This window comes from Protopterus annectens, chromosome 9.part0 (assembly GCF_019279795.1).
Source record: "Protopterus annectens isolate FY-2018-M chromosome 9.part0, PAN1.0, whole genome shotgun sequence".
Taxonomy (NCBI): domain Eukaryota; kingdom Metazoa; phylum Chordata; order Ceratodontiformes; family Protopteridae; genus Protopterus; species Protopterus annectens.
Genome location: NC_056743.1, coordinates 1182781520 through 1182795733, shown reverse-complemented (window position 1 = coordinate 1182795733; position 14214 = coordinate 1182781520). Strand labels below are relative to the sequence as shown.

The following is a 14214-nucleotide window of genomic DNA, read 5'->3' as shown; positions in this document are numbered from 1 at the left end:
GCTACATTAATATATACATGTTATAGAGGTGTTTAACAGCAAGTATAGCAAGAAGATAGAGTAGATAACTTCCATAACTCATTTCTACACATGAGAGACATGCTATGTCCTTTAGGTTTCTTTACAGTGTTCAGTGATACTATTACCCCATGCAGACATTACAAAAGCAGTAGATAAGCTGTTACTCTAGTTGCTGGAAACAGAGACATATGAGTTACTATCCAGGGGTAGTACAGGTACATAATCTGTGATTCAGGAAGTGTGCTTTGAGTAGTTTTTTTTGAATTGGGTGGTGGAGTTGTTATTTATTATGTGGGCTGGAAGGGAGTTCCAGATTTTAGAGATGAAGTGGCTATAAATGGATCTACCTGCCTCATTTTTAAAGTTTGTTACCTTAAGGAGGTGTTGGGTACTTGATCTCAGGGATCTGGTAGTGCTGTAAGGCTGGAGTAGTTGCTGCAGTTGATATATGATATATACAAACACATGCACACTCAGGTAATGGGAAAGAAGGAGAAGGAGCAAAAGTATGCAGAAGTCTGCAATGGCATACTGTGAAAATAGTTCAGATTTATTAAAGCAAAACTTCAAGAAGAAGCAAGCCTACAAGCCTTAGGCCTGACCGCCAGTTCCATTATCATGTGTCTGTTGTGCTCCTGCATAAGGTACTTATACAGGTTCACTAACTGGTCCTTCCATAGGGCTGATTCCATTGCCTTGGCCAGGGTTTATGCCCAGAACTTCGTTTAATGGTGCTGTTGCTTTACTGGATTAAACTACTGAGAGTGGCAACTTCTACTGACATCATTGTGCAGAACAGGTGAGAAAGAAATGTAAGTAGTAGTCCTGATTCGTGACCTTGCAAACACAGGGACACCCTGAATATATCTGCTTTATATGCATCAAATGTGTGAACTTTCTGATGAACACTAGAGGAGATCCAAACTGTATGAGTGGCTGGAAATGTCCAGAACCAACTAAGGTATGTATGTTCCACCCTTAGTCTGGGTACAGAGATGGTGGCGTGGACCAAAGGGCTTGCACCCCTTGATTGTGGAGATTTAATGTTTCAAAAGAGGCAGGTGAGAAGGCACATTATGGCCTCTCAAAGTTAACTCTGGTTATTTTACTATGTCATTTTTATGTGGAACAAAAGGGATAGAAGAGTGGTCATATAGCCTGTACTGAAACAACTTGTCAGTCTTTTAATTACCCCTAAATGGCTGTTTCTATAGAAGCCCATGCCTCAAAACAATAAGGTAAACCCCAGGAGATAATCTGATGTGGAATGTGGCAAAAGCTACAAAGACCCTCTTGTTATTTCTGCTCCTTCGCCTATGTTGGCTGCAAGGTGGACTATTAACTTGCCCTGATAAAAACCCACAATGGTAACAGCTGAAGACCATACAGTCCTGCTAGACTACCACTTCCCACATGTTTTTTTTTTTTTTTCACTTCACAACAACAACTCTCCCAATTTATGAACTGCACTTTTCTCAAAACAATTTTCTGTCAGTCTTTAGTGTAGCTAGCAATGGCTATTTTTTCATTATTCAAGCTTGGCAGTGAAACACAGTATTAGAAACTATAAAACACAGTTGCAGTAATACCTTCAAAAGATTAGTCGGAGGGTGGGAAAACATATATATGTGAAGCAGCTGCAGGGTGTGTGTTGGCGTAATGACTGAAAAAAAACAACTGAAATGGATTGCTAGATGAATTAAAAACAAAATATACCTCATTCAGAGTTAGGTGAGAGCAAAACGAGCAGTGCTTGGGAAGGATATTATAAAGTGAAACAGGAAGGAATCATCAGCACGTGAAATAAAAGGGCATTTCTGTTTCTATTTTAGGAGTAGACCTTCTGCTAACCAGCAGCAACCAAGTCGTGACACCAGTGGTGCTGAAACTCAACACACACTTGTGCTCAGAGAGTGGTGCTGTCTTTGAATTCATGAATCGCCACACAATGGGTGAATCAGCTCGTTTGCTTGTTCAGACAATGGTCAAACGTTCTCAGTGTTATCTCATGGATGGCAAGAACATTGCGATAATTGGGGGTGGTGCAGTCAGCAAAATGTTTGTCTATGAGTCAGCAAAAGACTATGGCATAAAGGTAAGGAAAGTCTACTTTTTCGGGACAATTATAATGCTATGAGTAGGCTACAAGCATGAATGCACATTCCTCATACATTTTCCTCACTTTTAAGATATGGTCTATCTGCAGCTATGCCACCCATATGTAGTATCATTCTATGTATCTAGCTTCCTCAGTGTTCAGTCCTTAGGGTGGAGATGTTATGGTTCACTTTTTGCAGCTGCCCCCTTTATTCCTATGCTTTCATAGTATACTGTCACACACTAATGCAGTGTGTCTGTTAAACTGCCTTCAGATGTTCTTCATCAGATTACTGTTGCAGTAGTCATTACAATATGGAATGTATCCTGTCAGGGATACCACTGGCCAGTCTACAAAGTTTCATGTTCTTTTCTCACATGCTGTACTCTGCCTTAGTACAACAAGATATTGCTGGTCAAAAAAAACAGAACTTACTTGCAATTAGTATCCTCATACAGACTTTCTGGAGCTTTGCAGTTTGTAGTATAGGTGATCATATTCAGCTACTTAAGATTTCAGGCTAATAAATACCTCATTGGGGACTCTTCCTTCTTGTCTCAAATGTATTACAATTATTGTTTTACATCTGTCAAAAAGGGCAAATGTGCAAGTGTACTAGGGTATTAGTGAACTGAAGTCACACGGGTAAAACAACAGATTTTTGGTTCGCTACAACCTTCAAAATCTCCTTCTAACTGTGTAGATACTAAGCTTTTAATTCCTTTTAAGCATATGTTTCCCAAAGATGTGCAGCAGTTGTTGAAGGAGGCAAGAAAACCTGCCAGTAGTGAAAGTGAGCAACTGTAAAGGTGTGGGGTTCCTGTACTGCACTTACAACAGTAGTGGAATTAATGTACAACTTTTATTTGGTGCTTGAAATGAAACCCTTAAATTAGAAACATAATATTCCTGTAGCTGTAGCCCTGAATGAGATGCTTCTCTCACATTAGAAACACAATGTTCCTGTAGCTGTAGCCCTAAATGAGATGCTTCTCTCACATTAGAAACATAATGTTCCTGTAGCTGTAGCCCTAAATGAGATGCTTCTCTCACATTAGAAACATAATGTTCCTGTAGCTGTAGCCCTAAATGAGATACTTCTCTCGCAAAACATGACTTGTATTTATGCTGTACTACTATAATACTTCAGTGTGTCTAAGCAGTAGGGATATCATGATTCAGTAAGTCTTCAATGCAATTTTGCATTTTTATGTCTTCTCATGTCAGGGATCCTACACTTATTTGGTTCCATTTGCTGTACTGGTGAATACTGTCTCAGCTATTCAAGTTTCTCATCATGAAATATTTCTGGGCTGCTCAGCTTAGAACCTGCAGCACTGACACTGCATATCACTCTTTTCCTTTCCTTAGGCTCTAAGACTTGCTCTCTTGCCTACATTTTCTTCTACAAGAGCCTCTGGACATAATATATAGCTGTCTAGAAGATAGCGTGAAAGCTTAGGAAGGACACCATTTTTCTCAATATAGTTGGACAGTTTTGCTTCCTACATGTCCTACACAACTTCATAGGCAGTTAGTGTACCTGACAACAGCAATACTTAAACACAGCAGTTATCCAGCCTCCTAAAGTTAAGACATCTTCTCATAGCTGTTATTGATTTTTGTGTGAGATATTAGAGACTAAACAACAGTACCCACACTGACTATGCCAACCATTCCCCCTACTAGACATGATCTTCTCCCCCTTATTTTGCTTCAGACCTCACAGGCTCATTCCCAGAGCATATCATTAATGGCATTTCAGTATATTCTGCTACAAAATACCTACATCTTCTAAAATGTACTTCAGAACTGTCATATAACAATGCCTTCGTTCTGTAATGACCCATGTAAATGAACACTTTATTATATGCAATATCATTTGACCTTTCCTGCTTCCCCAATCTGAGGTGGGTTAACCCAAGTACCTGTATTATCCCACCATTTTTTACCTAAACTCTCTGTCTTTTTGATTCATCCATTTCTTTCAGAAAAAAACATATCCCAAGCACAGTACCACCTAGACCATCATAAGCTCAGTTGTCATAATTTCATTTTTGTCACATAACAGATATAAAACCTAGTTAACATGACAGTTACATCCCTTCCCAAAGCACATTTTTTTTCTGTCCATAGACCAGTAAAATTTTACACAGAAAATACAGACTGATAGACTGACTGCCATGCTCAGCCAATCTACCCATTTCCCCTACATACTGCTAATGCCATAGTTAGTATATGCTTCCTACTCGTGTTGTTCCTTCATGACAATAATTTACAGGATTGTAGTAGTAAACAAAAGTTATACACTTACCATAACACTAAAGCTAGAGAAGAAGGTCCATCCTCTGTAAACAGTAAGGCCAGCATCCACTCAGCAGGAAAAATGTTACAGAGCTTCCCAGCACTCTCCAGGTATCCCAAAACTCACCTCAGTACCAAGCTTCTCTAGAGATGAGGTATGATGCATGAAGACATCTGAAAATTCAGAGAGACTTAACACCAAAAATACAAGAAGCAGGATAAAGATGAATGATGTAGAAGATAGACCTGGTCCTATAGTTTTATTGTTATATTAAATACTTAACTTTCATGCCAGTAAGAGGAGGTCCATCCATTGAAACAGCAAGACAGAATTCTAACTAAGTCCTCCTGGTTGGTCCTTCTTATGAAAACATGCCCCTTATTCCTGTGAACTCAAAGGAAGACCTAGCCTAGGACATCCCATCTAGTTTGTAGTGCCTTGCAAAATTATTGGGAGAAGAGCAAGTAGCTCCTGCACACATTTCATCCAGGGATGTATTTCTGAAAAATACTGTGCACATAGCAACAGCTCTCCTTGAAACAGCCATTGTTACTCAAGCCACAGGCTGACAATATTCATTACAGCAGATATGAATACATGGTTCCCATTCAGAATGGTGACTTATGGGAACATCGACTTGCATAACAGCGAGCCAACAACAGTGAATGCTTAAAAAAAGAATTCCCGGAATGACAAATTTTTGCCTCTGGGAAACTAACCACTTCATCACCATAACAACCTTTGACATTTTCTCCACTGAAGAGCTATCTCAGAGTTGGTATGTTTAAGTAGGGGGTATGGGGCAAACCCCCACTCCGGTAGGTTTTATTTATGTATTATATTGTTTTCCCCTCTATGGTGGGTTTAATTATGTATTATGTTGTCTTCCACGAAACTAACTACTTGGCCACCACTGACGAACACAAACATAATACATAAATTAAACTCACCGGAGTGTAAAAAAAACAAAATAATACATAAATAAAACCCACCAGAATAAGGGTTTTTGCCCCCAACACCCCCCATGTAGGGGGTGCCCCCCCAGACCCCTACCTAAATATACCAAGTCTAAGATTTCACTACAGTGAAGGAAAGGGCACAGTTCTTCAGTGGTGGCCAAGTGGGTTTAATTATGTATTATGCTGTTTTCCAGGAAACTAACCACTTGGCCACCACTGATGAAAGCACCCATAATACATAAATTAAACCCATCGGAGTGGAAAAAACAAAATAATACGTAAATAAAACCCACCGGAGTGAGGGCCTTTGCCCCCCCCACACCCCCTATGTGTGTGGGGGGGGTGCCTCCCACACACCCCTACCTAAATATACTAACTACAAGATTACACTATAGTGGAGGAAAGGGCACAGTTCTTCAGTGGTGGCCAAGTGCTTAGTTTTCCGGAGGCAAAGTTTGCTGTTCTGTTAGTTCACTGTTTTAAGAGTGTTTTACTGTTTTAAGCATCCATTGTTGTCATCTCGCTGTTATGAGAGTCTACGTTCTGATAAGTCGACATTCTGAATGGGAACTGAATGCAGTCAGTAATCATTTTGAAAAAGTAGTCTTGTAAACTTTTTTACCCCAATTTTCTCTGGGAATACAAGGTAAATACGAGGGGCATAGCTGGTTTAATTTGTGAGCAGCCTATGTCCTCTCAGTATAAAACCTCAGCTAATGGTGCACACCCATACAATGGAGGAGATACTTTCCCTAGTTGGAATACTGTGAAAAAAAAAACTCAAGTCAATGGAAATATTCATTGAAGTTAGTCACAGTAGCAATTTGTAATTAAAAAAAAGGTTACTGTGGAGAGTGAAACAGTGTCTATGAAATTCGAATATGAACAATCAATAGATAACTCATGCATCTCAGAAATCAATGTAGTACAGGTTATGGACTCAAACATTAATGTCTTCCAGGAAAGGTATGTCAGATCTACAGAAACATTATGCTCAAAAAGAGACAAGGTCAACATTGCCATCACAGAGTGCAAATATCAGGTTGGTATGATACACAATCTTATAGGGAAAGTCTAAGTAAGAAGGTGCCCTTCATAAAGTCCTTATAACCCTTAAAAATATCGGAGAACAGGAAGTTAAACCTTCAGATTAAAGACTGCTGCAGGATGAATGCTAGTGGTGGAATAACAAGTTTAATCAAATATCCAAGAAATATTTTCAAAGATGGAATGGACAGAGACTAAGAAAGGGCACAGTCCCTTGCCTGTACACCAGACATAAAAAATTTATCCAACTATCCCTATATGCCTTACAATACAGAGACAAGATGATCAGCTTTAATAATTGGCTTAAACTCTGGTGTCATTCAAAGGGGATCCAATGTCTGTCTGCCTGGGATGACATGCTGGACAAGCCACGCTGCTTCGCAAGGGACGGCTTGCACCTGTCACCCCTGGGCTTCCGGATATTGGCAAAGGCTCTTGCCACCCTCATAGTGCCTTTTTTAGGCAAGGCTCAAATTCTAAACCTACCACCCTAGAACACAAAAAAGGAAAAAAACTAAGGGTAATGCTGCTCAATGCCAGAAGTCTCAACCTCAAGATGCACGCACTCGAGGCCCTTCTCAGTATGGAGAACATCGATGTCTGTGCTGTGACTGAAACCTGGTTCAAGGCTCCTGAGAGCACCCCGGCACTATCAGGTTTTACCTCATATCATGCGTTCCGGCCCCAAAATCCGGACACCACCAAGAAAGGAGGGGGGGGGTGTCCATATTCATCAAAGACACCCACACCTCAAGGTTGGTGGCAACGCACGATGCATCGGAGACCATCCAGGTGCAATTAACCATAGGCAAGACTGCTCTGCAATTTGTAGCATGTTACAGGCCACCCTCTCAAACTCAGGAACCTCACATAGCTTTCCTGAAAACACTGGAGGGGATAAATGTATCTCCAAACACCATCATACTAGGTGACTTCAACTACCCGAATATAGACTGGGATCACTACTCAAGCCCCAACACTCTAGCCCAAAGGTTCCTAGAGTTCATAAACTCAAATGCCATGGAACAACTAGTCACCATCCCCACAAGAGGAGAAAACATACTAGATCTCATCATCACGAACATGGGGTCACAATGTTCAACACCGGAAGTATACCCCTCACTGGTGAGATCAGATCATAAACTAATCTCACTGGAAGTCCACATCCCGCCCCCACCTGAGATAAAAAAGACCACAGTGAAGAACTTTTCAAAAGCCGACTTCACACTTCTAAAGACTAGTGTGGTCTCTTTTAAGGCCCCCGAGCCTGTGGAAACCATTACTCAAGCCGCTGAATCACTTACAAATGCCTTCTACCAGCGCCTACAGGACTGCATGGATCAGGCAATCCCAAACAAAACAAAGACTCTTTGTACCAAAGGCAAGCATCCAGTCTGGTGGACGCCAGCCATAAACAAGCTCTACAACAAAAGGAGGAAGCTACTACAAGATAGAGCAAAATCCTTAAAAGGGAAGACACCTTTGATCATTATAAGTAAAAAACTAAGATCTCTCATAAAATCATCCAAGGCAAATTTTGAGAGAAAAGTCACTAAGGACTCAAAAGACAATCATAAGGCCTTCTTTAGCTATGTTAGAAACCTGGGAGGAAACTCCCAGATATGCTCAGAATTAGTTCAAAATGACGTAAAAATCACTGAACCTACAGACATTGCCAACATACTGGCTGACAGGTTCAGTGCAAACTTCTCCCCCCCCTCCAAAAGGAGAGATATCTATACCAGAGGATTGTAGCCCCCCAAACATCTCTAACACTCAGGTGAGAACTGCTCTCTCCAAGGCGAAAAACACAGCATCCATGGGACCAGATGGTGTCCCCGGTTGTGTGCTCCACGAACTCAATGAGGAATTAAAACCGCAGTTAGGGCAGCTGTTTAATCTTAGCCTTACCTCAGGATACGTACCCAAGGAGTGGCGTACGGCAACTGTGGTCCCACTTCACAAAGGCAGTGCCTCCACCGACCCTGGAAATTACCGTCCCATCAGCTTGACAAGCCTGATCTGCAAAGCTATGGAGAGGCTCATAATGGAACTCATAAATAAAGACATAGGGGTCTTGCAGACTTTGGATCCAACCCAGTTTGGCTTTGTCAAAGGCAGATCATGCCTTTTAAACTTGGTTGACTTTTTCGAAACAGTCACCAAGGCCATTGATGAGGGAAAGGCAGTCCACACAGCCTACCTCGACCTGGCAAAGGCTTTCAACACAATACCCCACTCAGGTATCATTGAAAAACTCATCAGCTTAAATGTAAACCCATACGTCACAAGATGGGTTGCAAACTGGCTAAGTGACAGAACCCACAGGGTCAGGGTTGCTGGCGCCATGTCAGACTCAAAGCCTGTCACAAGTGGTGTCCCACAGGGCTCAGTCCTGGGCCCACTCTTGTTCGGCATCTACTTTTCAGAAGTACAAGCAAACACAGGAGGGTTATGGCTGACAAAGTTTGCAGATGACTGCAAACTAGGCGCCATAGTCGAGAACACATCTGACACAGATATCCTTCAGAAGGGTCTCATAGAAACGGATAACTGGTGCCAGAGCCATGGCCTAAAGTTAAACGCCAAAAAATGCATAGTCATACCCTTCGGGAAAAACAAGGTTACCCCTAGCTACCATATAGGTGGCAATACACTAAGCACAGAAGAGGTTATCAGGGATCTGGGGACCCAGGTTGACAGTAACCTTTCGTTTGACACTCACGTTGCCAAAGTAGTTAGGAAGACCTTCTACATTGCCCACCTGATCATGAAGGGATTCACATCTAGATCAAGGGAGGTCATCGTCCCCCTGTACTCATCAATCATCAGACCAATGATTGAGTACAATGCCCCATTCGGAATGTATCTGACCCGACACCTGCAGCAACTGGAAAGGCCCCAAAAGTTCCTCACCAAAAGGATAAAGGGTCTCAAAAACATGTCTTATGCTGCCCGACTGAAGGAACTCCAGCTCTATTCAGTCGCTTACCGTCTGCTCAGAGGTGACCTGTGCCTGACATACAAGGCCATGTCCAACCCGGAATTGATGAACATGCTTCACCTCAAAAAATCTAGATCCCTCAGAACTACAAGGGCGGGAGACTTAAACCTTGACATGGTTATCAATAGGACGTGCTGGAGGGACAGATTCATCACCCAGAGACTCCCTATGCTGTGGAACAAAATCCCGGTACATCTGAGGCAGAGCACCTCGCTGGCCTTGTTCAAGAGAAATCTTGACCAATGGATGGGAGATCGCAGATATACCCCAGGGATTACCTCAGTGTCACTGCTTAACAGAGGCACAGCAAAATAATGGGCATAGTATCCTTCAAACTAAAGGGGTGGCGAAAGCCACAAAACTCTGGGCTAGGCTTATAAATGCCCTTGGGCAGATAGCCTAGTATGAACCTATGAACCTATGAAGTGCTAAAATTATGTGAGAAAGAAAGGTTCCCTGTTGAAACATCAACACATAAAATGCAGAGTGCTGACATTCCAAAAAAAAAAAAAAAGCCAAAAAACCCAGAAGAGAGAATCTCGAGAATTGTCATTCACCTTTAAACATTTTTTGGATGGGGACAAGCCCCCATCCACCTCCTGAATATATATATATATATATATATGTATATATATATATATATATATATATATATATATATATATATATATATATATATATATAGATATATATATATATATATATATATGGGTCTACTTGATATGGTCGACAGTTCATATGGTCGAAACTCATTTGGCTGATGGCTCATTTAGTCGACAACCAGTATTCAAGGCACTTAAAAGGGATTTGCCCCCCTCCCCAAAGTTGTGCGACCCTGGAGTTGATATATATAGTTAGGGGGGTGTGTGGGGAGTGAAGCCCCCCCCCACCCATATTCGTCTAAAATGTTTAGTTTTTGTTGTATTTTCATGTTTTAAATGACTATTAAACGAAAGTGCCTTGAATATTGGTTGTCGACCAAATGAGCCATTGTCCAAATGAGTTTTGACCATATGAACTGTCGACCATATCAAGTAGACGCATATATATATATATATATATATATACATATATATGTGTGTGTGTGTGTGTGTGTGTGTGTATATATCAATTCTGAGCTCGCCATACCTCAGAGAAAAGGGAATATTCTAGGAAATGGCCATCTCAGGATCTCAGGTTTGGTATTTTTTGGCCATTCAGTCTCTATGTTTTAGGACTTGCCCTGGCTGATCCAGACATTTCAAATGGTTACTGGAAGCAATGATCCAAGTCACCTGAGAGGAGTAAAAAAAGGTTATCAGTTTCCAGTGGAACTGGAGAAGCTACATAGTTATCCTGAAGGAATGCATATCTCAATGAAGCTTGTTTGATGGGTTAGTAGCACCTCAAAAGAACATTGTTTCAGGGGCTTTCCAGCAAGAAGGGCAGTAATTGCATGTGGCATACCTTGCAATGTCAATAAGGGGCAATGAGAATGGTTCTGTCCTTTTGTATCTTCACTTTCTGGAAGAACCTCATCATCAGAAGAAATGGGAGATAGGCACAGTTAAGAACATGTGAGCACTTCTGGACCAGAAAATCTCTTACATCCCACCCCCTGGAGCATAGGGATAACAGTGAATAGCTGTTGTACTTGGTGACTTGGTGTTGGTTTGAAAACAAGTCATCGCATGACTAGCCCCACTTTTCGAATAAGTTCTGAACCACTGAAAGACTGACAGACCACTCATGAGGCATCATCAGACAATGGCTGAGCCTCCACTAGCGAACCAGCCTCCCCCAAAATACAGTTTGCTGCCAGAACGTGATATGACTGAATAGATCATTTCACTATTTCATAGTTTCATAGCACAAAAGTAGCAGGAAGGAGTTCCCTGTTGTGCATTGTTTTACCAAACTGTAGCCATGTTGTAACAGTGGATGACAATCACACCCTGAGGAATGGACTCCTGAAAGGCTTGGTGGGTAAGAAAGACTGGCCTCATCTCTAAAATGCTGATGTATATGGTGACTGTGAGAGATGCAACCATGCTGAACACAACCATGGGGATACATAACTGAAAGTTATTGCATTTGGTCAGATTTAGCAAGTTCTTCCACCATTGAAGGTATTTCTTGCACACCCTAGATATTCAAACTTATGTGACATAGGATCCAAAATCTGGATCCTAAGAGTCTATTGTGACAACCTAACATGGGAAACCATCACACATCATACAGAGCACTTCTATGAGATCTAAAGTCTTCAGATTTAGTTCAACTGAAACTATTGGAGTATCCAGAATCAAGTAGACCTATGACTGCAAGAAATGTATCTCCTCCACTGGCAGATGTGCCCTGTAAATAAGAGTGTATAAGCTGCAGATGATGAAGTGTGAGCAGCTGGAAGGGATGTTACTGTGGCTTCACAAAGTTCACTGTTATACCAGTCAGTATCAGAGACTGTATTGACACACTCATAGCCCGAAGAGTATGAGCATCTAGCAGCCAGTCATCTAGATATGGGAAAACTTTGGCTCCCTGCAACCTCTGGTAGGCTGCTACTTGGGGTATGTATTTGGTAAGCAGTCTTGGGGATGAAGTGAGATAGAATATAAACATCCAGATTTGGCAATAACTGGTTCTTGCTTAGAAGTGGAAATACTTCCAGGACTTCTTTGCTATCTTGATATAGAGATAGAAATCCTGAAGCTCCAAAACACCATATCTGGTCTCTTTCTGACATACAAGGAAGGACTGACAACATCCCAGCCATGTAGAAAAGTGTTTAGGCTGCTAAAATTTAATACTGGCTTGGGATCCTTTATCTTTTTGGAACTACTGAGAATATATAATAAAATCCTGACACTTTCTACTCTGGTGGGACCATTTGCTTGGCTCTTGCTTTTGAGGAGGTGGAAGAGTTTCATGATCTCTCATTTTGCTAACAACTTCTGATGGAGTGAGATGTCAGACAACAGAAGAGATGGAGGAATTGTCTATATTATGAAGAGCATCTTGTAACTTCTGGATATAAGTTTTGAGATGCTCCTTTTTATCATGATTGCTTCCAAGGCAGATAGGTGGAGAAAATGATGACCCTTCACTGACCAACTACGTTGAGAAAGGGACAGCTGGGTAAGGCCTCAGGACTACTGCTACTGCTACTAACCACCACTGGTGCACTGAAGATTGCCAAGAACCCTTGCCTTTGGCTCCATGATCCTTCTAGATGTTTCTTTGGTTATTTGCCACCCTGAATTACATCTGACTTTGGGTCCTAGGTAACCTAGAGAAGTGTTGAGATGGCTGAAATTTCATACCTACAGCAGTGAGGTGTTGTTATTCTTCACCATATCTTCATAGAACCATAGGTGCATACACAAGGCTAATGAACACTGGTGTCTTTATAATCCTATTCCCAACTGTATTCCACAGGTATGTGTGCCTTGGAGGTTATTTTAAATGATATATGTAAGCTATGGCAAGATTTACAGGCTTCCTGTGTTCATTCATTAGAGTCATAGGTGATAGATCCAGGGTGTAGTTCAAATTTCTCATCCACTGGTCCAGGTTTCTTTTAAACAGGGTTTGGGGAGTGCTCTGCTTCATATGGCCTGTTTCAGAGAAGGAGAATTCTCTGAGATACATACCTGTCCCTCCAACATGTCCTATTTTTGTCACAAGTAAAGTTAAAAATCTCTAGATCAAGTAATTCTGATGGTATTTGCCTTGCGTATATGCAAGAGGTCCATCAGGGTAAGATCCAAGGATGCCTTCTATGCCAGATTTAGACTACCATTCAACAGCCTGTACAAAACGAGTACAGAGACAGAATTTTTTGGAGCTACATTTATTTTATCTAAATCATTAATTACAGAGTCAGCATTTTTGAAGATGCATTTATTTTATCTAAATCATTAATTCTTTTTAATACCCCTATTCCCACTTGTGTTAAAAGAACAAAATATAACATATTGTGGACTGTATTGACCATCTCCATAAAAGTGATGACACAAAACTGGAAAGATGAATTTACTCCCTCATTTAAAGAATTTATAAGTTTAGCAACTGAAGTACCATATTTAGAAATTATTACAGTCAGACCGAGAATGAACAGAATTACATCTTGCCTCAATGTATGGACAAAATTTAAAGAACTGCTTGACATTCTGGAACTGACAAGACATGCAACAACAGGAATGACTAGAAGGCTGAAGAAAACTCTTGTAAATAATTAATTTGATGTTGTCAATCTTGCCTTTATTCTCACTGATGGGTTGGATCCGATCCATCGGATCCATCTCGGCCATTTTCCAAACTCGAGGTCTTCAACAAAGCTCATGGGCCTCCTTCTTTACCCATAATTCAGCCTCCTGGCTTCCTCAGATCTCATTTGCCACACAGTGAAGAGGTCGTTTAGCAGTTCTGGGCTAAGTGATTTCATTTTTCTGTTATTAGTACTACAATTTTCTGACTTTCCATAGTTTTAAAAACTCCATTTTTCTTAATCTAATAATATATATCTTTACCCATAAACAAGTGTTTGTGAGCCTTTTTCTCTTTCTCTTTCTTCTTTTACTTAGTTGTTAGTGTCCATTTAAGTTAGAGGATGTCTAACTAATGTCTATTTAAATTAGTGGACGTTCTTTTCCCTTGTCCCCTTTTTATCATTTAAAAACAAAAAAATCTCTCTTTCCTTTCAACTTTTTGATCCTTTCAACTTTTTGGTCCGTTTGAGTTTGTTCGAGTGTGTGTGTGTGTGTGTGTGTGTGTGTGTGTGTGTGTGTGTGTGTGTGTG

At 40.9% G+C, this 14214-nt stretch overlaps 1 protein-coding gene across 2 annotated transcripts in view; it reads left to right on the top strand.

Annotated features, from left to right (window-relative positions):
• Positions 1-14214, top strand: part of CARNS1 (carnosine synthase 1) — a 1286143-nt gene that overhangs the window by 1092849 nt on the left and 179080 nt on the right. For both annotated transcript variants that reach the window (XM_044084075.1, XM_044084074.1), the window contains one exon: positions 1854-2116. In XM_044084075.1, the coding sequence (XP_043940010.1) occupies positions 1854-2116 (263 nt within the window). The remainder of the gene's footprint in view (positions 1-1853; positions 2117-14214) is intronic.